Raw genomic sequence first — 26,896 nt, 5'->3', positions numbered from 1 at the left:
ATCACCATCTGAGATTCTGCCAACAACAATGGTGTCATTGGCAAATTTATAGATGGCATTTGAGCTGTGCCTAGCCACACAGTTGTGAGTGTAGAGAGAGTAAAGCAGTGACTGAGGTGCGCATGTGTTGATTGTCAGTGAGGACTTAATTCTACTGAATTCTTAACTTTTCATATAGTTTGCCTTTAAATAGCCATATTTTTCCTGATAACTGCAATACTTTCAAAAGGAGCCTGCATTCAAATAAATGTAATTATAGTTTTCATGTGTAGTTATAGCAAACTAGGTGAGATGGATTGGAACTCAAAAGTAAGTCCTGCTGAGATAGCATAGGGCATGGAGATAACACTCTAAAGGGCAATGTGCAGTTTTGGTGTCCACTGGCTGAGGGGTCCAGAAATTGCTTGAGAATGGGTAGTTGGTATTTAGGACTGAAGAGGAAAAATTTTGTGACTTGGGAAGTTGCAAGTTATTGGAATTTTCGGGCACAGAGGGCTAAGGGTGCTCAAGTCATTGAGTTTATTCAAAACTTAAGACCAATAAGTTTTTGAACACAATGGGATATTGCGATCAGGCAGAAAAGTGGAGTTAGAGGATTGATCAAGATATTACTGAATGATAGAACAGTCTTGAGGGCTGTGTGGACTATTGATGAATAAAGTTTGCTTGTGGGGAGACTAGAATCTCCCAATGTGCTTTGAACCATCCTAAACACAAGTGCCATAAATCTATGCGATCTATTGTTTTGTTTCATCAAATAGAAAATAATTATATTGAAAGAAGCAGACATTTTTTCATATTTAGTTTCTGCAGTGCCTGAGAATACTTCAGTGACCCATTAAAAGTTAAAGGGGTTTTAATAGCACTCCTGGAACAACCTTGGAACACTTTACTGTGCTAAAGCCACAATAACTGCAGATGTGGTTCAATGTGGAAGATGTATCTTTGAAGCTACCGATGCACATAGAGGAAGTCTCTATACAAAGACCTTTGCATTAAACAGTTTCAGTTTGGCTTGTTTCAGTAGAATGTTAAAATTTGAGAACTTGTTCATTTCAATATTGTTTTTCTGTATTGATCTGAATTATACAATGTATGAATGTCCATACAAGTACCAGTGTATCTTGGAGGCGGATAACAAACAAAAACCGACACTCAGATGCACAGGGTGATACTGGAAGATGTCTGAAAGCTTGGTCAAAGAATTGTTTTGAGGGGTGTCTTAACATATGAGGGAGACCTAACGAACAACAAAGGTTTAGAGAGGAACTTTGAGAGCTTATTGGCCTTGGCAGCTGTAAGCAGGATTGTCTTAGTGATTAAATCTGGAGATGTTCAAGAGACCAGAATTTGAGGACCACAGTTATGGTAAAGGACTGGCTGAGATGAGAAGTATTGCAGGTTAGACAGTGGAGTCTTGAAAACCAGGATGAGAATTGAGGTGTTGCTTAACTGGAAGCTAATGCAAGTAGAAAGGAACTTGGTGTGAGTTAAGGCAATGAAGGCAGAATTTTGGGTGACCACCTTGCAGAGGATAGAACAAGGGAGGCCAGTCTATATTTGGAATAATCAATTCTGGAGGAAAGAAGAGTTTCAAAAGCTGATAAATAGTGTTTAGCCAGAGTTGGAGATGGCATGCATATGAAGTCCAAAATGCATCACGGGGAATAAGTGTGACATAAAGGCCATTGGTTGCCTTTGATTTGCTGGGGAGAAAAGTGGTGTTTTTGATTAGGAATCTTGACGATGGTCAATGGCTGGCCTTTCTGATATTTAACAAGAGGAAATCTCTTACCTGTACTGGATGTTGGACAGGTAGAGTGTGGCACACAGGCAGTTGGAGGGTCAAAAAGACAGTGGTTAGATAAGACTAGGTATCATCAGTATACAGGAAAAGTGGATGCCATGTTTTCAGATATCACCAAGAAACGACAGGCATAAAAACAGGTCAAGGGTGGACAATTCAGGAGGCAATTTTGCTGGTTATATCCTGACTGCAGTTGGATAGATAACTTAAAGCACTGCATTTCCACTTTCTATTCACTCCAAACAGTCCATTTCCCTTCCTGAAAAATAAGCATTTTTCAAGGTACCAAATGAAATTAACAATTTGTTGTATTTTTATCTATCGGGGTGAATCTAATCTATCCTAATTTGATATAATCTGTTTACCATTGGGGGGAAATGTTTTTTTGGATGAGTTGATAATGAACTTGGAAAGCAAAAGTTGGATTAATATGCACTTTGTGGCTATAAAACTGCATTGTCTCCAGGGCTTTGCTTTCATCTTTGAAAACCCCCTCTTCTGAGGTGGGAGGAATTTAAGGTCTTTGATTAATTTACTGGCTAAAAATAAATAGGAGGTATAGGATAATAAATTGTAATAAACATAATTTGACTTTTTAATCTGTTAAATTGCTACCTTCGGTTTGATATGCAGAATCACTTTTTATTTTGTGTAAATGTTGATAGGATTATCGTGGGATAAACAATTTGACTGTAAACAGTAAATATAAATCCAAGTAGGAAGGATTCTATTTTCCTCTGCTTCAAAAGAGATCCACCTTACACAAGGACAATATCTAGCAAAGTAAAATATAGTGAATCAAGAGATTAAAGTCTGCCAAAACAACAAAGATCAGAATTATTTATCAGTTAATGTTTTAATTGTTAATCCCTTTAGTGTCACAGTCTTTCAAACCGATTCTTAATTGCAGAGAGCTGCCAGAAATTTAACTGGGTCAATTTTTGAGGGGTACTGGTGATAAAATCAACTGGCTAGTTGAAATGTATTCAAATTTACCAACAGCATTTGTTTGCAGACTTTTCCATTTTAAAAAAATTGCATTGACTGGAAGCTTAAGAAAACCATTGAAATATAAATGCTGATGTCATGCTCTATATAATTCACAAGTGAATTTATGATCAGTAATGATGGAGCTTTTTGGAAATGAAAAGTAGATAAAAAAATATTCCTCCGAAGAAGCAGTTGCAGACAGGTAAAAGATCCAACCCATTTGGGAATTCACTCTTTTGTGCCTTGAACTATTCATGAAGTTAGCAAAGTAAAATAAGACCTTGAAACTAAAACTGCGGCCCCAGGAAATAAAATTGAAGTTTTCTAATGCCAGGATAGATGATGGCCATAGCGGTGTCACAGGTGGACAGGATGGTGAAAAAGGTGCTTAGCACACTGGCCTTCATCGGTCAGGGCATTGAGTATAGGAGTTGTGACATCATGTTGCAATTGTATAAGTCATTGGTGAGGCTGCACCTAGAGTACTGTGTACAGTTTTGGTCACCCTGTTATAGGAAAGACGTGGTTAAACTGGAAAGACTGCAGAAAAGACTTACGAGGATGTTGCCAGGACGAGAGGGCCTGAGTTGTAGCGAGAGGTTGGCCAGGTTAGTTCTTTATTCCTTGGAATTTAGGAGAATGAGGGGCGACCTTGTAGAAGTGTTTAAAATTATGAAAGGCGTGGATAAGGTGAACGGTAAGTCTTTTCCCCAAGGTAGGGGAGTCCAGAACTAGAGGGCATAGGTTTAGGGTGACATAGGAAAGATTTAATTGGGATCTGAGGGACAACTTTTTCACGCAGAGGGTGATCAGTATATGGAGTGAGCTGCCAGAGGAAGTGGTTGAGGCAGGTACAATAGTATCATTTAAGAAGCACTTGGATAAGTACATGGAGGGATATGGGCTAAATGCAGGAAATTGGGACTAGCTGGGTGGACACCTTGGTCAGCATGGACTGTTTGGGCTGAAGGGCCTGTACCTGTGCTGTATTGTTCCATGACTCTACTCAAGATGAATGACATGCTACCCTGCCAGAGATCTTGAAGTAACTCACAATGTTCTGTACCAGTGCAAGAAGTAGTAAATAGCTGATATGTTACGGGATGCCCAGGAGGAGCTGCATGAAGCAAAGTCCTCAATTGTCATAGGGAAAATGTTAGAAGTTATTACAAAAGGTATTATAGCATTGCACTTTGAAAAATTCAGTGATCCGGCAAAGTCAGCATGGCTTTGTGAAAGAAAAATAATGCTTGACCAATTTGGTTTTTTTTAGAAAAGGTAATTGTGGAGAAGAAGAACTGGTAGATATTCAAGAAGGTTTTTCATAAGGTGTCAGATCAAAGGTTAATGCAGAAAATATAAACTCATGGCATGGGAGGTAACAGGATTTGCTAGCTGGCAGGAAACAGAATGCAAAATGACCTTTTTTTCTAGTTGGCAGGATGTCCTGAGTGGTATCGGTCCAGGGGCCTCAACTTTTTACAACTTATATAAATTATTTGAATGAAGGAACTGAAGGCACGGTTGCTAAATATGCTGATGACTCAAAGGTTGGTATAAAATTAAGTCGTGAAGAGGGCCAAAAGAGGCCACAGGTATAGATAAATTAAATGACTTGGCAAAGATCTGGCAAATGGAGTGCAGAAAATGTGAAATTGTCTGTTTTGACAGGAAAAATAAAAAATTGTAAAGTCGAAATGAGTTTGCAGAGCTCTGTGAGTCTGTGCATCCTGGTACATAATTCACAAAAGGCAAGTATACAAGTATCGCAAGTAATTTGGAAAGCTAATAACATTATGGTTCGTGAAGGAAATTGAATCCAAAGGAAAGGGCGTTCTGCTTCATTTATAAAGGGCATTGCTTTGACCACATTTAGAGTACTGTGTGTAGTATTGGTGGTCTTAAGGACTGATGTAAATGCATTGGAAGAAGTTTAGGGAAGGTTGGCTGCACTTGCACCTGGAATGGGTGGATTATTTTAAGGTTTAGACAGGCTAGGCTTTTATCTTTGGGAGTTCAGAAGAGTGAGAAGCAACTTAATTGAAACTCGAGGGTTCTTCACAGGATGAATATGGAGAGATTGTTCCATCTTGTGTGGAAATTAGAACCACGGATCACTGTTTAAAATAAAAGGTTAGTCATTTAAGAAGGGTCCAATTAATTTTTTTTCTGAGGGTTGAGTGTCTTTGGAATTCCCTCAAAGGGTGGTGGAGTCTGTGCCTTTGAATATTTTTAAGGCAGAGTTAAATAAGGGAATGAAAGTTTACTGGCAAGAGGCAAGAATACGAAGTTGAGGTTATTATCTTTTTGAATGTGGGAGCAGGCTTGAGGGCTGAGTGGTCTACTCATTTAGTATGTTCTTGCATTACAAATTCATGAGTATGCACTGTGCCAGTACAGCACGTGAGGTACAAGCGTGCTTATTTGGCCGGACTGTCTCAGCAAGACCTGTTGCTGAAGTGGTTCAGAATTTTAGTCTGGAATGTAAAGTATGGTAGGTAACTTGAAGGGAAGTTGTTGAATGTAACAAACGAGAGAGTGATTAAATTGTGGAACTTTCAACTATGGAGTGATTGAGGTGAACACCACTGTTGCATTTAAAGAGAAGTTAAGCAAGCATATGAGGGAGGGAAATAGTATGTGTTGCTGATAGATGTGGAAGTTGGAAACTTGGCAGGAATGCTGATGTGGAGTGATTTTTACATGGCCTATGTGCTGTATTTTATGCAATTCTGAGCATGCCTTAAGACAAGAACATTTTTAATATTCATTTAAAGACAGTTTGGCTGTGAAATGCTCCCAGTAGCTATAGGGAAAACAAACCCAGTCTATTCTATCTCTCTCCCTAATTAAAGTCCTCTAATCCAGGCAACATCCTGGTGCATTGCCTCTGCACTGCAGCGCAACCATGTCCTGCTATAGAGTGCCAATCAGAGCTGAACACAGTTCAGTCAGTCTAACCGTCTAACCAATGCTTTTTTTCGGCGGGGTGGGGGGGGGGGGGGTGGAGAAGGATTGGATAGGCAGGGTTTGTTTCCCTGGAGCAAAGGAAGCTGAGGGGTGACCTGATAGAGGTATATAAAATTGAGAGGCACATGTACAGTAGATACTAGGAAACTTATTGTGGAAGATTGTCCAAAACAAGGGGCATAGGTTTATGGTGAGAGGGAAGAGGTTCAGAGGGGAAAGTAGTTGATATCTGGAATGTGCTGCCAGAGTAGGTGGAGGAGGCAGATACAATCACAACATCTGGACATCCAGAGGCATCTGACAGACATTTGAATAACCAAGGCATAGAAGGCTATGGACCTAAAGCAGGCAAATGGAATTAGTATAGATAGGTACAATAGTCGGCATGGACATGATGGCCCGAAGGGCCCATTTCTCTGCTGTACAAGTCTGACTCTATGAGAAATGGTTAATTTTTCAGGTCAGTGATCTTTCATCAGAACTGTAGTGCCTTTTTTCCCAGTTCTGATAAAACATCAACCTCAAAGCATTTTTTTCTCTCTCTCTGCAGATGATGCTTGACTTGCTGAAGATTTCCAACATTTTCTTTTCTATAATATAGAATCTGATTTCATATTGGAAGTGCTATTTTTATATTGCTTTTTTGTGCTGAATAGTATTTGGTGGTTGAGAAGATAAGAAAACGTAGTGTCATAAAAATCTATGGGACAAATTTGAGTGGAGATTGGGAATGTCTTAGTGCTGGGAGACCTTTGCATTTCCTCTGATTTTACTTTCTACAAGCATTGATACCAAACTTGCAGTTTAAATGTGGTATGGATCTGAAGAGCAGTAGTTTGTGCGGCACGGTGGCATAGTGGTTAGTGTAATGCTATTACAGTGTCGGTGATCAGGGTTCAATTCCTGCCACTGTCTGTAAGGAGTTTGTACGTTCACCCCATGACTGCCTGAGTTTCCTCCGGGTGCTCCGGTTTCCTTCCACATTGCAAAGACGTACAGGTTAGCAAGTTAACATGGGTGTAATTGGGTGGCGCGGGCTCATTGGACCAGAAGGGCCTGTTACTGTGCTGTATAAACAATAAAAAAATGTTTGAGAATATCGTCAGTTTAAAGTTCCAGCAAGCATGTAACTGAAGTGCTGAAAACCACCTGACTAAATTCTGTTGTTGTTCTAAGCCTGTCTGTATGTGGCTGCACGTGCCTAGCTCTTTCCTGGACCAGCTAATCACTCTCCACAGATTAACCTAGATCTGTGGTTGTTCCCAGACTGTGGAGGTATTCCATGGCCAATGGCTGTAGTATCAATGTGGCTAACTTGACAGACCAGTGTGAATGTGTAAACCAAGTAAATTATACCTCTATCTGATAGTGTTTTTATAATAGTTCATCAATATTTAATCATGTTTCTAAACTGTTTTCTTTTAGCTACTACTCCCTGGTTTGAAGCCTACAGAGAATGCTTCTTCCAATCCATGCCTCCGTCAGACCATGAGTTTCTACACCACTATTTGGCATGTATCCTTTTCTGTATTGTGTATCAATAATACATGGACTGAATATACTTTTTCTTCAATATTTTTATTAATTCCAAATAAAAAATACAAAGTACATGAAACACAGGAAAGAACAGTGTTACAAAATAGATTGTATTGAATCACACTTGAAATCACAATGCTTCATATTAATAAACAAAAATGATAACTAATTAGTATTAATAAATTGGAATATTATTTAAAAAATCTAACCCACTACTGAAACCGAAGCTGTTTGGTTAAAAAAAAAGGCCAAAAAAAAACTCCCTGAAGATATAATAGTATTGGCCAATATCTGTACTTTAAGCACCAAATCAGTGGTTTTGAAAGTAGTTCAAAAATAGGTCCCCATAATACTTGAACTTTCAGAATAGATCCAGAAATAGAGCAGCGGATCTTCTCTAAATTTAAATATGACATAACATCCTGTAACCATTGAGCATGAGTGGGGGGAGTAATTTCCTTCCATTTAAGCAATACAGCCCTCCTGGCTATAAGAGAAATGAAGGCTGATATGTATAAGTTGGAAGTCTGAATATACTTATTCTGACAAGATAAAATGTACGCTCTCGGTCTTGATGCAGGGCCTCATCCCGAAATGTCAACTATCCCTCTGCCTCCACAGGTGCTGCCTGACCCGCTGAGTTCCTCTAGCCATTTATTGGTCCAGATTATAGCATCTGCAGTCTCTTGTGTCTCCTCCTCACTTCTGGGTGTCTGCTTGGCTCAGTGCAGATATTCTTGTCTCTGAGTAAGGAGGTTGTGGTTTTAAGTCCACCAAAGGTTTGAGTACATGACTCTGCGCCCAGTTCCATGCAGCAGAGGGAATGTATGTGGTATTATCTTTTGCATAAGATGTTAAATCCCCACATGAACCCCACCTCATGACTTTTACTCTTTTTGGTAAGCATAGATCTCAAGGCACTTGAGTGCATTGTACTTAAGTTAAATGTGCTCGTATCACTTTTTTTTTAAAAAAAACAGGTTTCTGGCATTAATCACTGGAGTTTCAGACATTTTTCCATAATGTCTGAAATACTTGGTCATGCTATTTATTAAAACAAGTTATCCGTATAAAGGATTGCTCCCTAATCTTGTATCCTAGTCTTGAAATATACAGTTAATATTGAAATTATTATTACAGAAATTAAATGAATTGGCATGTAAATTGGAAATGTGGGAATTTAACTGTCTAATTTCAAGAGTTAAGGTATAAATTGACTTATTGTCACGTACTGAGGTACAGCGAAAAACTTGCATGCCATTCATACAGGTCAATTCATTACAACAGTGCATTCAGGTAGTACAAGGGAAAACAATAACAGAACGCAGAATAAAGTATTACAGTTACAGAGAAAGTGGCAGTACAGGTAGACAATAAGGTGCAAGGTCATGACAAGGTAAATTGTGAGGTCAAGAGTCCATGTTATGTATTAGGGGACCATTCAATAGTCTTATAACAGCGGGAGAGAAGCTGTCCTTGAGTCTGGTACAGGCTTTTGTACCTCCTGCTGGATGGGGTGGGGGGGAAGAAGAGACAGTCACCTTGAGTACTTGAGCCCAAATGCAGTATTGTGTATCACACCTGATCGGCATGGACTTAATCCAAGCCTTTTCTCAAAGTCCCTTACGTGAAGTCTGATTTGTAATGTATCTCGATGTACCAAAATGCTTGACAAAAGGAATGTTCTGAAGTACAATCACTTTTGTAATGCAGGTGACAGAATGGTCAATTTGTGTACAACAAGCTTGCACAAATAGCAATGGAATTATCACAGGTAATCTGTTCTAATTGGGTGTATTAGTTTAGGGATAAATATTGGAGAGGACAACGGAGTGAACTCCCTGCTTCTCTGAGAAACATTATCAAGGAGTCTTTTGTATCCACCTGACGGGGCGCCTAGAGGTTTGATATAAAGTATCATCTGGAGTGGACCTTCTGCATTTGAAAGAAAATGCTTTGAAATGGCAGCTGACGCAAAACCCCTTTGGTAACGGGATGTCTGCTGTGATTGTGACACTTGATGCCGTGTTTCACTCGTACTGCCTTTCAGCAGATTGCTTTTCTGAACAAAATAGCAGGGCTCTGCCATTTGCCCTTTTATGCCAGTTCCACCATTGAATAAGATCAAAGTTGATCTTTTATCTCGGCACCACTTTCCTGCACTAACCCCATATTCGTTAATTACCATACTATTTAAGTGCCACGTTGCCATCTTTCCACTTGGTACTAAAGCTTCTTTGTCTTGGTTGAATTGAGTAATTGTCCTCTATGACTAGGAATCTCAAACTGTGGAGACAGCAGAACGCTCCCACGTCTGCTCTGAATTCAGCTTGAATTTCGACTTTGTTGTGAATCCTTCTGCTTAGTGCTTTCTGTAGTGAACTTCAGGCCTGTCTGTTAAAGGAAAAAAAGTCAAATCTATGATTATATCCCTACATGATCAGATACTATTTTCATCTTTTGGCCTGAGTTGTCCACCAAAGGCATTTTTGAACTTGGAAATTGAGTTTGAATTGTATTTTCCTTAAGTGTCCCTTCAGGCATGCTAGTGGTGTCATCAAGGGACTCTGATCCAGTGGAACAGTTTTTAAAGTTATCACAAGAACAACATCGTATTCAGCATAGCAGTGATTACTCGTATCCAAAGTGGTTTATTCCAAATACACTGAAATACTACGTTTTACTGCATGATGTCAGTGAAGGGGAAGGAGAACGGTAAGCTTTTTCCTCATTTGATCTAAGAGGAAGCTCTTCAGAAACAGTGGAAATTGTTTGCAGACTTAAAAGTCAAGGATTATGTGCTTAAATTTGGAGGAAATGTTCAATCAGTTTATACTCAACTACTTTACTCAGAGCTTGGTGCACATGGAATGGGCTGTCCTGGGAAGCAGTGTACAGATTGAGAAGAAGTGAATGCATCAGTTAATTGGGTAGAAGTCAAAAAAAACTGCTGCAGGAACCCAGCGGGTCAGGCAGCATCTGTGGAGGGAAATAGATGGTCAACATTTTGGGTTGACTGCTCCACAGATGTAGCCTGACCCGCTGAGTTCCTCCAGCAGTTTGCTTTTCCTTTGCTCCAGATTCCAGCTGTTACAGTCTCTTGTTTCTCCATTATTTATTGCAAATGGCCCGATGGAGCCGCAGGATGATTTCTGGCTCTGGACTTCCTTTGTGATGGAGTTTTGAACAGCATTTCTCACCAGAATAGATGGGTGTTCCTACATTACAACCTCAGCCAGCCAACTTCATTCCATGTAATAAAACAATTCTGCATTCGCCAAGGTTTCCACAGTGACAATTCACTGCCTTTCGTTGGTGATAATGGGTGGGAGTAGGGGGGAAGTGGAAGCAGAGGAAAAGAGAGATAATTACATAGTACCAGCAGACTATTAAGAGAATTTAAGCTTGCCTGTGGGCTGTTTTTTGCCATTACTTTCAAGCCAAGCCCCTTGCTGTGTCCCTGCATTTAAAAACTCCAATGTTGTAATTTCTTCTCTAGTTTTATATTGTGACCTACTAGTAGGATGCCTAGTTAAACATTCAGTTTTATGACCAAATGATGAAAGAGACATTGCACCATATCAGCCTCTTTCTATGCTTACACTATAGAGAAAGGGGGAAATTAAGGACCATTGAACTCTGTGCTTATAAAGTGCTGTATTTATAATTTACATACATACTTTAAACTCTGGATCCAAAAACATAATTTCTAAATTGGTGATATTAAATTATCAGTCCAGAGGCAAGCATTAATAAACATAGAACAGGAAAATAATTACACACAGTGTTCAACATACAAACGTGAAGTAGTATGTCTTGGTTGGAAGAACAAGGAGGTTATTTGAAAATTGAATGTGGATATAACAGGAGAACAAAGATCCTGGAGAACAAATACACAAATAACACATAGTAAGGCAACATAAAAAGCAAACCACGCTTTTGGGATTATTTTGAGGATTGGAATGTGAAAAGTACGGAAGTTATGCAAAACTCCTCATTGACTCTTGGTTAGACTACACATCTGGACACCATGTTATAAAAAGGATATAGAATCACTGGAGAGGATGCAGTGAAGAGTTTAAATGTATTAGGAAAGGATGAGTGGACTAGCTCTCTTTTGGGACAAGAAGGTTGAAGGGTGACCTCAAAAGTTTTGATAGTGGATGTAGGGGTGATGTTGTCACTTGTGGGAGAGAAACTCCAAGCCAAGGCCAACATGGTAAAATCACCAAGAAATTGGGTAGAAAATTCAGAAGAAAGAATGCCAGGAATGTGGAACACAGTGTATTCTGGTTGGCAGAATATGTGGTAACAAACTCCATGCGATTGGGATGCTGGCCAAGCATGTGAAGAAGGGAATAGAGGATTACACTGACAGATTTAGGTGGACAAATCTCTTCACATGGTCATTCTTTGGAATCCTTCATCTGGAAGGCTGTGGGGTCTTGGTCACTGAGTTAATTCAAAAAAAGAATTATAGATTTCTGAATATTGAAGGGATCAAGAGATATGGGGATAGCACAGGAAATTGGTGTTAAGGTAGATGATCGCCCATGATTTTGAATGAATGGCAGATAAGGCTAAGTGGACAGCTACTCTACTTTTTATGCTCTCAACAATGGGAGGAAGGAGTAAGTTCAGATGGAGTGTAAAGGCAGCATACAAAATGCTGGAGGAACTCAGATGGTCAGGCAGCATCTGTGGAGGGAAACGGACAGTTGAAGTTTTGGGTTGAGGCCCTTCATCAGTCCAGTCCCTCTTTTCCCTTCATATTCATATGTGCTTCCATCACCTCCCCCCACCCCCCAACTGCCCCGGCAGCCCATTCCAGACACCTACCACTCTGTCTAAATAAAAAGAAAACTTGCCCCCATACATCTCCTTTAAACTTCCCCTCCTCACCTTAAATGCAAGTCCTCTAGTACTTGACATTTCTACCCTGGGAGAAAGATTCTGACAATCTACCCTATCTATGCCTCTCATAATTTTTTAAACTTCTATCAGGTCTCCTGTCAGTCTCTTACGCTTCTGAGAAAACAACCCAACTTCGTCTAACCTCTTTGCAGCTCGTTCCCGCTAACCCAGGCAGCATCCTGGTAAACTTCTCCGCCCTTTCCAAAGTTTCCACATCCTTCCTGTAATGTGGCAACCAGAACTGCACGCAATACTGTACGAGTGCTGCCTATCCAAAGCTTTACATAGCTGCAACGTGACTTCCTGACTCAATGCCCCAACCAATGAAGGCGAACATCCCATATACCTTCTTTACCACCCTATCTACTGGTGTAGCCACTTTCAGAGAGCTATGTTGGCCATCTGCAGCAGTGATAGAACATGGATGAGCAGCTAAGTGACTTACTGACATTTCAATGAAACAGTTCCATTAATTTAAAATTGTTTCCATTACATGGAGGAAAATTGTATTTGAGTAACCACTAAATCAATAGATGGCAGCCTGATGCTGACAGTGCTACATGATTTTTTTTTATATAGCATCAAACCTAGATTTGTACCCTTATTGAATATTAGATCAATTATATGAAGATGGCCTTTCCATTTATCTCTTTCACATGATCAGCTCTGCCTAGTTCAGACAGTATCATTGTATTACGCATAACATTTTAAAAACAATGTATTTTCTTACTCTATTAAGATATCATCATTAATTTGGAACTTTGCTATTGAAACTCCGACAACTTAAAGACCTAGGGGTAGAAGTATATATCTCCCTGAAAATGATGGCACATGTAGACGAGCTGGTGAAGGATGTGTTTGGCATGCTTGGCTTCCTCGATTAGGGCATTGAGTACAAAGTTGGGGTGTCATGTTACAGCTGTACAAGACATTGGTGAGACTGCACTTGGAGTATTATGTGCATTTCTGATTGCCTAGCTATAGCGAAGATGTGATTAAGCTGGAAAGGGTGCAGAAAAGATTCACTGGAATTGTAAGGAGAGTCTGGATAGGCTGGTTGTTTTCCCTGGAGCATTGGTGACCTAGAAGTATTTAAAATCATGAGGGGCATAGATAAGGAGGATGGGTCAGTCTTTTTTTCCCAGTTTAGGAAGCTAGAGGACATAGGTTTAAGGTGAGCAGGGAAAGATTTACAGAGGGGTAAGGTTTTCACACAAGGTGGCGGGTATATGGAACAAGCTGCCAGAGGAAGTGGTAGAGATGGGTACAATTACAATGTTTAAAAGGCATTTACAGGTACAGGGAGAGGAAAGATTTGGAGGGATATGGGCAAATGCAGGCAAATTGAACTAGCTCTTGTATGCATAGATAAGTTGGGCCGAAGGGCCTGTTTCCATGCTATACAACTCTTGAAACTTGCACTTTCTCAAGTTTATACAAGTTCTTTTTGGAAGTGGGTAGCCTTAAAATAAGAACTAATTAGGAATCAATTTGCATTATTCCATACCCTCATTGTCAGCATTTAAAACATTGTGAATTCTAACCTTCAGCACTTGGGTATCCCAAATCTTATAAGATGGAAATTGTATTTTCTGAGCATTTATGAACAGTGGAATTGAAAAGTCATAGATACAAAATATTGTGGGGGAAATGATGCTAAATGCTTGTTAGTTCATTTGCATTCCCCTTGTCATTGCTGTTTGAAAATTGATATCTCATTTATGACTAATTTTTGAAATAGTTCTTGTAAACTAGATTTCTCTTTGGTGACCTTGTGCAGTTATATGGAGCTATCTGATACATCGATGAGAAATGACTAGGTTAAAATCCACTGCAGAAGATGTGCATGGTATTTAATCTTACTGTTATTATTACTGTTTACTTTTTAGTTCACTGTCCGATTTCTGCCTTGGCCTTGAACTGCATTAATTTTCATTTCTAACTTGTCCTCAGAGCTGAATCTGTTTATGAAGAAATGAAGCAGAGATATGGAACACAAGGGTGCTATTTATTGAAGTTTAACTCTCGAATGCCATCGAGTGGAGCAGATGAACAGATCCCTGACCCTTGGAGTCAGTATTTGAATCGAAACAATTTACAAAACCAGGTATACGTTCCTTTTGACTTTAGCTATCCTAAATGCTTCACAACCAGCTAAGTATTTATGGAGTATTGCCACTTTTTTAAGCAAGGGAAATTAATTTAAGTACGGTAAATGACTATAATCACCTGCTCTTTTGTTGATGACAAAGTGATTAAATAATGGGCCGGCACTTGGTTTGAGAATGGAAGTGAGCCAAATGCTGAACCATTGAGATTCCCAAAAATTGAATGGCAGATTATTGGTATTTTGCTGCATTTAGATTACATCCAATTTTTAAAATGATAACTAATAGTTTTACTTAATATATTGAATTGGTCTTTATTGAAGGAAATCTGTGATGGTTTCGTTCCGCCCGCCAGCAAGAGTAAGGAAAGCATGACTGGAGTGGAGCTGGATGGGTTGGACAATTCAGTCAATGGTAAGTAAATACCAGAGAGATGTGACTTGTTTTGAGACTGCTGTTTGAGGGGAATGATAAACTTGATCAGAACAATTAATTAACTTTACAAACAACCCAAATGCTAAATTGACAATTCAATTTTGCAACCATTAATTGTATTTGGGGAAAAGCTAGCTGAAAACCAAGAATAAAAAATGGTGGAAATAGATTGTTCAGACAATAAACCAAGATAAATGTTTGGGGTGAAGACTTTTCTGGTCTCAGTGAGACCCACAAACATTTCAAGTTTGCCCAAAAAACTAGATGTGGGATGGTAGCCTGGGCAGCAAGGTGGATGTTCCTGTTCGAGGGAGGTGATGGGATGCAAGTGTGGCTTTTATATCATTCGGCGTTTCAATTAGCAAATTGGTAGAAAGATAAACAAAAAAAATATAATGGGGTTTGCCTTTCTTAGAAGGAAAACAGCTAGGTTATCCCTCCAATTTGGGCCATCCCACTGTCTGCACTGTGCATTGACAGTTTAAACAGAAACCATTTGGGACTGTGCTAACAGACCTTTGCATTTTGAGGTACAACTCCATATCATGACTGTTCAACTCTTGGCGGGTATGGATTTGGAACATATTAGTGTTTGTATGTTTGTTTCGAATGGATTTCAGGGCTCTGGAATAGGTACAAGATGTATTAAATCAAAATAGGTGATGGGAAGTTGAAACTCCCTTGAGTCAGCAGCAAGTGAGATGCAATTTAGGTTCTCAAAATTATCAATAGCTGTATTGAAGCCTGCAGTGGAGTATAGATCGTCTTGCATTTCTTGAGTGAATGTAGAACAGTGCAGCACAGGAACAGACTTTTGGCCCACAATGTCTGTGCCAAGCATGATGCTGAATTAAACTAATCCCTTCTGTTGGCACATGATCCATCACCCTCCGTTCCCTGCATATTCACGTGTCTGTGTAAAAGCCTATTCTTTTTCAATCTTTTTATTAGTTTTCAAATTAATACAGATTGATATATAGCATCAGTGTTTGTACATGTAATACGAAGAGATCAGGATAACAATCATAGCATAGATAATCATAAAGAATAAAATATTTAAAAAATCTGTAGATCCAATGATCTCTTAGTAAATGAATATAATATAAAAGAAAGGAAAGAAAAAGATTTATTATATAAATTTTAAAAAAACCCAAATCAATAAGAAAAATTGTAAACAATATAAACTAAACTAAACTAAATTTAAAAAAATTCAAAAAAAATTAAAAAAACAAAAAAAGGGCTAAAATACCTCAGACGAGCAATATTATGTGGTCAACTCCGTTCCTCCAGGTTGGAAAGTTATTGAAAGGGGATCTACATCGTGTGAAAATATTGAATAAATGGACTCCAAATATCTTCAAATTTAAGTGAAGGATCGACAGTACCACTCCTAATTTTTTCCAAGTTTAAACATGATATAGTTTGAGAGAACCATTGAAAAGTAGTAGGGGGTATTGGATCCTTCCATTTAAGCAAAATGGATCGTTTGACCATTAATGTAACAGAAGCAATCATACGGTTAGTGGAAGCAGATAAATGGCCAGACTCTATCCTTGGTAATCCAAAGATTGCAGTGATAGGATGAGGTTGTAAATCAATCTTCAATACGTTTGAAATAATGTTAAAAATGTCTTTCCAATATTTTTCCAAAAGAGGACAGGACCAAAACATATGTGTCAAAGAAGCCACATTTGATTTACATCTATCACATATAGGATTTATATGGTTATAAAAACGAGCTAGCTTATCTTCGGACATATGGGTCCTTTGGACTACCTTAAACTGTATCGAGTGTCTGGCACACATTGAAGATGTATTAACTAAATGAAGAATTTTCTTCCAAGTCTCTCTAGGTATAGATGTCTGGAGTTCGCTTTCCCATTCATTGTTAATTTTGTCTAATGATTCTAGATGTATTTTCATAATTAAATCATAAATTATTGCTATCAAGCCCTTCTGATAAGGATTAAGACCTAAAATTTTTTCCGTAGTTTCAATTTTGTAAGGTGTCGGAAAAGAGGGTATAGTAGTTTTTAAAAAAATTTCTAATCTGCAAATATTGAAAAAACTGTGATCTAGGCAAATTATATTTATTAGACAATTGTTCAAAAGATGAAAAACAGTTATCAATGAATAGATCCCGAAAGCATACTATTCCCTTCCTCTTCCATATGGAAAAAGCTGAGTCAACTCTGGATGGATGAAAGAAAAAATTAGATTGAATGGGACTTGACAAATTAAATTTATTCAATCCAAAAAATTTACGAAATTGAAACCATATTTGTATTGTATGTTTAACAATTGGGTTAGTCGTATGTTTACTTAACTTGGTAAGTGCAAAAGGGAGTGAAGCACTTAAAATACAAACTAATGAAAATTCAAGAACTGATTGGTGCTCAAGGCATACCCATTTGGGGCATTGAATTACATCAAAATCTTGTATCCAGAAAATTAAATATCTGATATTAATTGCCCAATAATATAATCTAAAGTTAGGCAAGGCCAAACTACCATCCTTTTTTAAATATTTCTTACTTCACCTTGGGTGCCAAATATATGAGAGAATTTTAGAATCAATAGTGTCAAAAAAAGATTTTGGGACAAAAGTTGGAATCGCTTGAAATAAATATAAAAATTTTGGTAAAATATTCATCTTAATCGCATTAATTTGGCCTACCACTGATAAAGACAGTGGAGACCAGTTAGTAAATAATTGTTTAACATGGTCAATTAAAGGCAATAGATTAGCTTTAAATAAGTCCTTATGTTTCTTGGTAATTTTAACACCTAAATACATAAAATAGTCAGTTACCAATCTAAAAGGTAATTGGCTATAAATTGGGGTTTGCATATTCAATGGAAAAAGTTCGCTCTTATTAAGATTTAATCTATAGCCAGAAAAAACACTAAACTGATCTAGTAGTGATAGTACTGCAGGGATAGATTCATCTGGATTAGAAATATAAAGTAACAGGTCATCTGCGTAAAGAGATACCTTATGAATCATCTGTCCGCAAGTAATGCCACATACATTTGAAGAGTCCCAAAGTGCAATAGCCAAGGGTTCTAAAACAATACCAAATAATAAAGGGTTTAATGGGCAACCTTGTCTAGTACCTTGAAAAAGCCTAAACAAAGGAGATCTTTGATTATTAGTAAGTATTGAAGCCATAGGTGTATAATAAATCATTTTAATCGTAGATATAAATTTAGGGCTAAAGTGTAAAAGCCTATTGAACGCCACTATCATGTCTGCTTCCACCACTTCCCCTGGCAGTGCATTCCAGGCACCTACCGCTCTGTGTTGTGCACTGTTTTCCAAAGCCTCCACACCCTTCCTGTAATGGGGAGACCAGAATTGTACACCATACTCCAAGTGCAATGTAACCAAAGTTTTATACACTTCTATCAGGTCCCCCCTCGGCTTCCGATGCTCCTGGTAAACCTCTTGTTTCTTCCCACCTCAGTTCCGAACAGCTGACCCCTTATTTTGAGACTGTAACTCCTTGTTTTTGATTTCTCCAACCAGGAGAAGCATCATCCCTACAAACAACTTGTAAGCAGGGAAATTATTCCCACTGCTCTTAGGTAACTAAGACACAGACTTGAGATCAAAAGAATGAGTATAGAGGATTTCATTTCAATTAGTACCTAGGTTTGGAATGTAATCCTTTTCCCAGGGGAGAAATATCAAGTACTAGAAGGCATAGCTCTAATCTGAGAGGGGGAAAGTTTAAAGGAGATGATTGGGCAAGTTTTTGTTTATATACAGAGGGTGGTGGGTGCCTGGAACAGGTTGCTGGGGGGAGTGGTGGAAACAGATACGATCATGGTGTTTAAGAGGATGTTGGATAGACACAGATATGCAAGGAATAGAGGGATATGGGTCATGCACAGGCAGAAGAGAACTTGTTTAATTTGGTATCGTATTCAGTGCAGACATTGTGGGCCGAAGGGCCTGTTCCTGTGCTGTACTGTTTTACGTTCTAAATGCAACTCACTAGTAAAATTTGTCAGCTTCTGTGGTGGCTGGAGATGGCAATGACAGTGCTGGGGAGGGGATATTACTTCAATGGATTGGTGTGCCTGTATATTCATTTATTAATTCACTTGTATAAGCAATTGTTTCACTGGAGTCACTTGCTGTTTTTCTTTACACCTGTATCCTAAGAATTTCTTGAATCATGGTGTTAGTACTTCAGTTTATTAACTGACCATTTATTTAACAACGTTCAATCTCGATGACCACTGATGCACACAGTTTGGACTTGTTTCAGTGGGTTCCGCTTTTCCATTGTGCTTTATTTAAAAAATACTTTGCATTTCTCTGGTTCAATGTGTTAACTTAATCCTTGTGTTAATAGAGCAGCCAAATGCAAAATACTGAAGTGGTTGGGAATACTCAGCAGGTCAGGCAGCGTCTTTTGAGAGAAGCAGTTTGTTTCAGGTCACGACCTTTCATCTGACATACAGAAGCACCCATCGGGTCAGTCAGCCTCTGTGAAAAGAGAAACCGATAACGGTTCAAGTTGAGGACCAATGTCAGAAGTGGAGTTAACCTTTTCATTTGTCAGACCTTTCATCTGGATCCATTTCAGATGAAAAGTCATGCACCCAAAAGGTTCAATCCAGTTCTCTCTCCACGAGTTCCACCTGATCTGAGTATTTTGCACTATCTTCTGCCTCAGTCTCCCTTCTGATACACTCCTTAAAGCCTTTCTCTCTGATCAAGCCTTTGGTCATTTATCTTGTACCTCACGTGGGTGAGTCATTGTCAATTTTTTTTTTAGTAATACTCCTGTGAAGAGCCTTGGTGTGTATCTGCTTTGATAATGGCATATAGTTGTTATAGTAGCTTTTTCCACCACCACTCTCCCTCCAATCCCTCAATTTTTTATGGGTTTTGTTTTGTACAAAATTCTTGGGGAAGATTAGGAGGAAACATTTCAGTACTGGACCCCTAGGTATTGACTGGTACGTTCATAAACATTGTGTCCATTTCAACAGCTGGAATTCCAAACAACTTCAAATCTCACCCGTATCAGGGAAGTGTGAAGTCAAGGGAACTTGATGGTCCTAACCAAGCAAAACCCTTGGAAGCAGTCAATGCCACGATGAAACAAAACAGCTCCAGTGCTCGTGGATTGAGTTTAACTCTGACTGACCACGATCGAATCCGACAGTTCATTCAGGAGTTTACATTCCGTGGATTACTGCCACACATCGAAAAGACTATCAGGCAACTGAATGATCAGGTGTGGCTATTGTTTCATATATTTTGTTTAAAGAACTTGTGCTACCATTGTATAAGTGGCCAAGTACTTGCATTTCCAATAGACCACAAGGTTAAAACATCACAACAGTGATCATGCTTCAGAAGTATGATAAGACATGCTGAGGATATGAGAGGCAATATATAAATGTAATTTATTGAGAAGGAAATTAAAAATGCTATGATTGGACATGTTGAAGTACACAGTGGCTCGATCAACATGTACAAAAAAGAAATAGATGAACATTTCATGTGGAAATAGAGTAAACATCTCAATCTTAAGTCAATAAGCCTCAGTGGTCAGCTTAAGTTTAATTCCACTGTGACAGCTGAGGAATTTAGATTCATGTAAGTAACTCTAGCTGGAATAAAAAGCTGGTATTGGTAACTTTGAACACTACTGGGTTGTCATTAAACCCTGCCTGTTTCAATAATGCCCCTTATAGAAGAAAATTGGCTATCCTTATCCAGTCTGCCTTTTCTGCTGCTCCAGGCCTATTGTGATTGACTCCAGATTCCAACATTTGCAGTCTCTGTGTCCAGGATAAGATGAATGTCTGGGTTATGAATTGTGTGAGTCTGCCTTCTGGGTTTGTGACTGCTTTGATTAAACCTGCAAGATGCTGCAAATCTTAATGATGTAACCAGTCTGAACTCAGAACTAAATCATTTGCATCTGTTTAGGGAATTGGTATCAGTAAACATGTCAAGTATTATTACAAATGCCTTTTACTTTAATGCTGTAAATCCAATCTTAAAGTTCTTGTAGTGGTATTCTTCTGTCACTTGGTGGAGCAAGAAGCACTGGGTTTCCCGAGGTGAGTTATTTCCTCAGACTCAACAGTCTTTGAGATAAGCCAGAAGTAAGACATCCAATTCAAGGAATTTGTTTGGAGGGGTGGTAAAACTTAAATGAAGGTGACCTGAATTGGAATCTACAGCATTCAGGCCCCTAACTCTCCCGCCATTCAATTAGCTAGTGGATGACCTGTACCTTCATCGAAATGAAAAACAAAAAATTGTAGGTGCTGGAAATCAGAAACAAAAACAGAAATACTCTCAAAAGTGAGCTGCTGAGTTTTTCAGCATTTTCTGGTTTTGTTTGTTAATGTTATTTACCACCCCTGGTAAATATTTTGTCATATGTTGTCTCATGATACCCACTGAGACTCAGACCAAAGGTGTTTGTCTAATTCACAGAAAATTGTTGCTTCTACCGACTGATTAATGTTTTAAAATCTCATTCAGCCAATAGAAAATGTGATCTTGTTCTTCATTTTGGAGGTGCAAGGCTATCTGATTTGTTATCAGCTTGCAACACTGCACTGCATACCAAAGCTTTTTCAAATACTATGCTCCTTTGCTGTGTTCAGTGTTTCATTGGTGTTGTAAAAGGATTATTCTTTCTCTGGACAAAACCTCCAAAACCATCCAGGAATAAGAACCCTTGCCACATCCAGGAAGGCTGGTGAAATTGTACTAGTTCACAACATCAGCTTGAGAAATCTTCAGGTATAAGATGCAGCCACAGTTTGTGTGCAGGTTTGGCACTATCCCTTCAATTTAAGTGTTTGCCCAAGCCCTATTTCTCATATGTTTATGAACTGTTGTGAATGAAGCTTCCTTAACAGTTCGCAGTTCTTTCTGTCCAACTTTGCACATCTCTTTCCCTCCACAATCTCCCAAATTATCGTAAAGATTTCTGTCACACCTGACGTGGAAGTTATGTAGCTACTGATAGATGAGGACAAGTTCTGTTGTCTGTTCCTGTTTTTGTTGGTAATCTTGTAAAAAGCTATGCTTGGCCAGAGTACAAGTATTATCTATGTCAGCATCAAATTTCCAATCCAGTAATCAGTACAGCTTTTCCTATATCTGTATCCATTCTGTTATACTGATGAAGAAGATGAAAGTATAACTTGCTGTTGCGTGCATGCATGTTAAATACTGCTGTCTTGCTCAGTGACCAATGACATTGAGGTCTATGGTTCACTGTTGGGAGGATTTGGATTCAAGTCCCACTTCATAAAGGTAGATAATCTAGGCTGGTGCTCAATACTGTAAGGGGGTGTCCTACACTAGTAAGGATGCTGTTGATTTTGGTGAGGGGTTGAAGTGAAGTCTTGTCTGCTTAGCTGGATGTAGAATATTGCATGGCACTATTTGAGTGAGTTTACCGTACTGCCCACTTTCCCATTATCATGAAAGTAGATAACCTGGTCATTATGATATGGTTGTTTATTGGGAGCTTTCTGTGCAGACATTGGCTGTCAGATTTCCAACACTGTAACAGAAGTGCACCACAAACAAAGTAATTTGACAGCATCCCATGGTCATGATTGGGTTAGTGTAGTTCATTTTCGGTTTATTCTCAGATCATTTCAACCTATAAAAGAAAATTGTTAGCGCTACTCTCTCTGGATAATTTCTAACCTGTTCATGCCACTCATGGCAAATGGAAGGGAGCCACCTTCTAAGTCTCAAGGATTTTGAGTAGATTATGTTGACAAGAATTGGAAGGAAAGTACTAACGTTCAGAAAACTATCCTGAATGAGATGTTTGGAATGTGGCAGGTGAGATACTGACTAATGGTATTAGTTTATTATTGTCACTTGTACCGAGGTACAGTGGAAAAACTTGTCTTGCATACCGATCGTACAGGTCAATTCATTACACAGTGCATTGAGGTAGTACAGGGTAAAACAACAACAGAATACAGAGTAAAGTGTCACAGCTACAGAGGAAGTGCGGTGCAGGTAGACAATAAGGTGCAAGGTCATAACAAGGTAGATTGTGAGGTCAAGAGTCCATCTCATCGTATAAGGGAACTGTTCAATAGTCTTATTGAACAGCCTCTATTCCTGAGGAAGTAGGGGTGCTGGTGAGCTTTTCTGGCTGTGACTTCTATGTGGTAGAGTAGGGAGCTGAGAATGCAGCTTTGTGGGGTACCAGTGCTGAGAATAATCGTGCTAGAGGTGTTGCTGCCTATCCTCAGTGCAGTCTGTTGGTCAGGAACTCAAGGATCCAGTTGCAGAGGGAGGTGTTGAGTCCCAGGTCTCGGAGTTTGGTGATGAGTTTGCTTGGAATTACAGTATTGAATGCAGAGCTGTAGTCAATAAACAGTAGTCTAACGTAGGTGTCTTCACTATCCGGATGCTCCAGAGATGAGTGTAGGGCCAGGGAGATGGCATCTGCTGTAGACCTGTTCCAGCGGTAGGTGAATTGCAGTGGGTCAAGGTTTACTGGGAGGCTGGAGTGGATGCATGCCATGACCAGCCTCTCAAAGCACTTGGATGGTGGATGTCAGAGCCACCGGTCAGTAGTCATTAAGGCATGTTACCTGGCCAAAGATGCCCATATACTGAATATAGACCAGTACAGCACAGTATGAGCCCTTCGGCCCGCGATGTTGTTCCGACCTATATAAACCTACTCCATGATCAATCTAACCCCTGCCCACAGCCCATAACCCTCCATTTTTCTTACATCCATGTGCCTATCGCAGAGTCTTTTAAATGTCCCGATTATATCAGCCTCCACCATCACCCCTGGCAGAGCATTCCAGGCACCCACCATTGTTCTTTTTTTTAAGAAAAAAACACCTTCTGACATCTCCCCTAAACTTTCCTTCACTCGCCTTAAACTGATGGCCTCCGGTATTGGCCATTGCTGCCCTGGTGAAAAAGTTATGGCTGTCCACTCTATCTATGCCTCTCATGAACTCGTATACAGGAAGTCCCCAGGTTACAAACAGGTTCAGTTTTTGAAACTGTTCGTAATCTGATTTTGTGTGTAACTCGGAACAGTGTCTGCACATGCGCACTTGGCACTGGGATCGTGGCCGCACACGTGCACTTGGCCCGGGGACCACGAAGGTCAGTTCGTAAGTACGGACGTTCGTAAGTCGGGGACTTCCTGTACCTCTATCAAGTTGCCTCTCATCCTGCGTCGCTCCAAAGAGAAGCCCTAGCTTGCTCAACCTTTCCTCGTAAGACACATTCTCTAATCCGTGTAGCATCCAGTAAATCTCCTCTGCATCCTCTCTAAAGCTTCTACATCCTTCCTATTATGAGGTGACCAGAACCGAACACAATATTCTAAGTGTGGTCTGACCAGAGTTTTATAGAGCTGCAACATGACCTCACAGCTCTTGATCTCAATCCCTGACTAATGAAGGCCAGCACACCATATTCCGCATTAAATCACCCTATCAACTTCCGTAACAACTTTGAGGGATCTATGGATGTGGATCCCAAGATCCCTCTGTTCCTCCACACTGCTAAGAATCCTGCCATTAACCTCATACTCCACTTTCAAGTTCATTCTTCCAAGGTGTATCACTTCACACTTTTCCAGATTGAACTCTTATCTGCCACTTCTCCGCCCAGCTCTGCATCCTGTCTATATCCAGTTGTAACCTAAAAACAACCTACACTATCCACAACACCTCCAAACTTCATGTCATAAAAGAATGAGTTTAAAAAAAATTAAAATTTCTTGTGTGATATATCACTGTATTGAAGTAAATGTAAATACATTTAAAAGTCCAGTTAATTAAGTAAAGCCAGTGAAGTTAAGGGGAACTGAATGAAACACATTTTTAAGTTTTTATTTGTGGGAAGGAAATACTGAATGAGGTACGAAGAGGTTTCACACACATGGTGGAAGTAAACTTTTTAAACAATCACATTTTGAAAAAGACTTCTCATGCTATGCTGCTGTACCTTTTAAAACCATTTGAGCCTTGATCTTAATGAATATTGATTCTTCTTTGTCTAGAATTCTACGAGAACAAACTAATATAAATGTGTTCAGTAGAATGGTGTAAATCTCACTGCTTCCAGTAGAGAGCAGAGCAAGATGAGCATTTTTCTTTGTAAAGCAGTTTGTCTGTCTCTTGTACAAAAGTCGATCTTTTTTTTAAACTGTTACCTTTCACTTAGTGAATCAGTATTTTCATATTGGTACGGTGCGTATCTTAAAACATGAGATTTAAGGCCTGCACTTGACAGAGTTCAGAAGGATGAGGGGGAATCTCATCGAAACCTACCAGATACTGAAAGGCCTGGCTAGAGTGGACGTGGAGAGGATGTTCCCATTAGTAGGAGAGCCTAGGATCTGAGGGCACAGCCTTCAAATAAAGGGACGTCCCTTTAGAACTGAAATGAGGAAGAATTTCTTCCGCCAGAGGGTGGTGAATCTGTGGAATTCATTGCCACAAGAGGGCTGTGGAGGCCACGTCATTAGGTGTATTTTAGGCAGACATTGATAAGTTCTTGATTGGTAAGGGGGTTAAGGATTACTGGCAGAAGGCAGGACAAAGGAGTTAAAAAGAAGAATCAGACATGATTGGTGGAGCAGACGATAGGCTGAATAGTTTAATTCTGCTCCTTTATCTTATGACTGGAGTGGTACCTGTGCAGTGTTCCTGTGAGTCATTCAGTCTGGATTAATTACAAGTAGCAGTTGAGGTTTGCAAATTTGTTTTAATAACAAGTTCAAGAACCTATTCAAGCTGTATGTTTACTTGCATTTGTATTGTAATGTCTTTCTCTTTTTTTCCCCCTATGGAAGTCTGAAATAGTTGGATTTAAATTATTGTTTTAGCTGATGTTACAAACTTATTTCTGCAGCTGGTGTCCAGAAAAGGTCTCAGTCGTTCTTTGTTCACTGCAACTAAAAAATGGTTCAGCGGCAGTAAAGTGCCAGAGAAAACTCTAAATGAATTGAAAAATGCCTCCAGTCTATTGTAAGTAGAACTTTATATTTTTGGCAAAAATCTCTAGGTCTGCTTTGAAGAAGAATAAAAATATCAAAGGCTATGCAGTGATAAGAATAGCCAAGAAAAAACTAGTTTGGTGTTGTAGTACTTCTGGGTTATGGCAGGAGAAAATATTCAGTAGCAAGAGATTTAAAAAGGGGAATAAATTCAAGGGTTGTAATTTTAGATTTAAGAATTGGGGAACTGCATTGAGGAGTAAGGGGGAATAAATGTCCTTAAAAAGAAAACTGGTTACAGCAAGGTTTACTTAAAATGAGGTAACTTCTGAGTGAAAGGTTTCTACTACCATAGGCCAGGGAAAGCATGGGAAGCTATTACTTTAAACATGATCTTGCTGTTTTTGAGAAGGACAAAAGAATTTTTACAACCAAGCCCTTTTTAAGTATTTTAAGTGCACCTGAATGGTTCTGGAGAGTCACACCTCTGGGAAATGGGATCTGTTTTTTCAATATGTAAATAAGAAGTTCTTCCAAATTGTATACAAGCAGATCAGTGTGGCTGAATACTGCATGACATAGAATAAAGGAAGCGAGTTTTAGTTTACTTGACTCTATGACGTTTATTTCTCTACTTGAAATTTTTCAGGTATCCACCAGAGGCTCCAGAGTTGCAAATCAGGAAAATGGCAGATCTTTGTTTCTTGGTTCAACACTACGACCTAGCTTACAACTGCTACCATACTGCAAAGAAAGATTTTCTCAATGATCAAGCAATGCTTTATGCAGCAGGGGCATTGGTTAGTACTTAACTAACCAAATTATGCAATGGGTTGCAAGTGGTGATATAAAAGGGGTTCCAAAATGTTCTGGATGCATCCTTTATTCTAAAATATAGTATATTGGAATATCTCTAGCAATGAAATTTATGTTTACTTTAATGGCTGGTGTACGTGTTCAAGATATCTCTTCCATTCATGTCTTCTCTCCAAGTCATCATCCTCATTCCCCCACTTGCACCATAAGTCAAGAAAAATTACTATGGCTAAATGGGATTGTGAGTGATAATTCACCTTAAATCTGTCACCATGGGTTAAATTCCACCTTTTTAGACATGATTGCTAATGAAGCTCAGTGATGAGCTT

The 26,896-nt window shown here is 39.1% G+C and overlaps 1 protein-coding gene across 2 annotated transcripts in view; it reads left to right on the top strand.

Annotated features, from left to right (window-relative positions):
- The window catches only part of trappc8 (trafficking protein particle complex subunit 8), a 118,735-nt gene that overhangs the window by 27,264 nt on the left and 64,575 nt on the right, over positions 1–26,896 (top strand). For both annotated transcript variants that reach the window (XM_052023044.1, XM_052023045.1), the window contains 7 exons: positions 7,193–7,282; positions 9,844–10,018; positions 14,171–14,324; positions 14,649–14,739; positions 19,768–20,015; positions 25,667–25,782; positions 26,401–26,551. In XM_052023044.1, coding sequence (XP_051879004.1) covers positions 7,193–7,282; positions 9,844–10,018; positions 14,171–14,324; positions 14,649–14,739; positions 19,768–20,015; positions 25,667–25,782; positions 26,401–26,551 — 1,025 coding nt within the window. The remainder of the gene's footprint in view (positions 1–7,192; positions 7,283–9,843; positions 10,019–14,170; positions 14,325–14,648; positions 14,740–19,767; positions 20,016–25,666; positions 25,783–26,400; positions 26,552–26,896) is intronic.

Source organism: Pristis pectinata, chromosome 9 (assembly GCF_009764475.1).
Source record: "Pristis pectinata isolate sPriPec2 chromosome 9, sPriPec2.1.pri, whole genome shotgun sequence".
NCBI classification, from domain to species: Eukaryota; Metazoa; Chordata; class Chondrichthyes; order Rhinopristiformes; family Pristidae; genus Pristis; species Pristis pectinata.
Note: the sequence above shows the minus strand (reverse complement) of the source record. Positions and strands in the feature narration are given on the sequence as shown.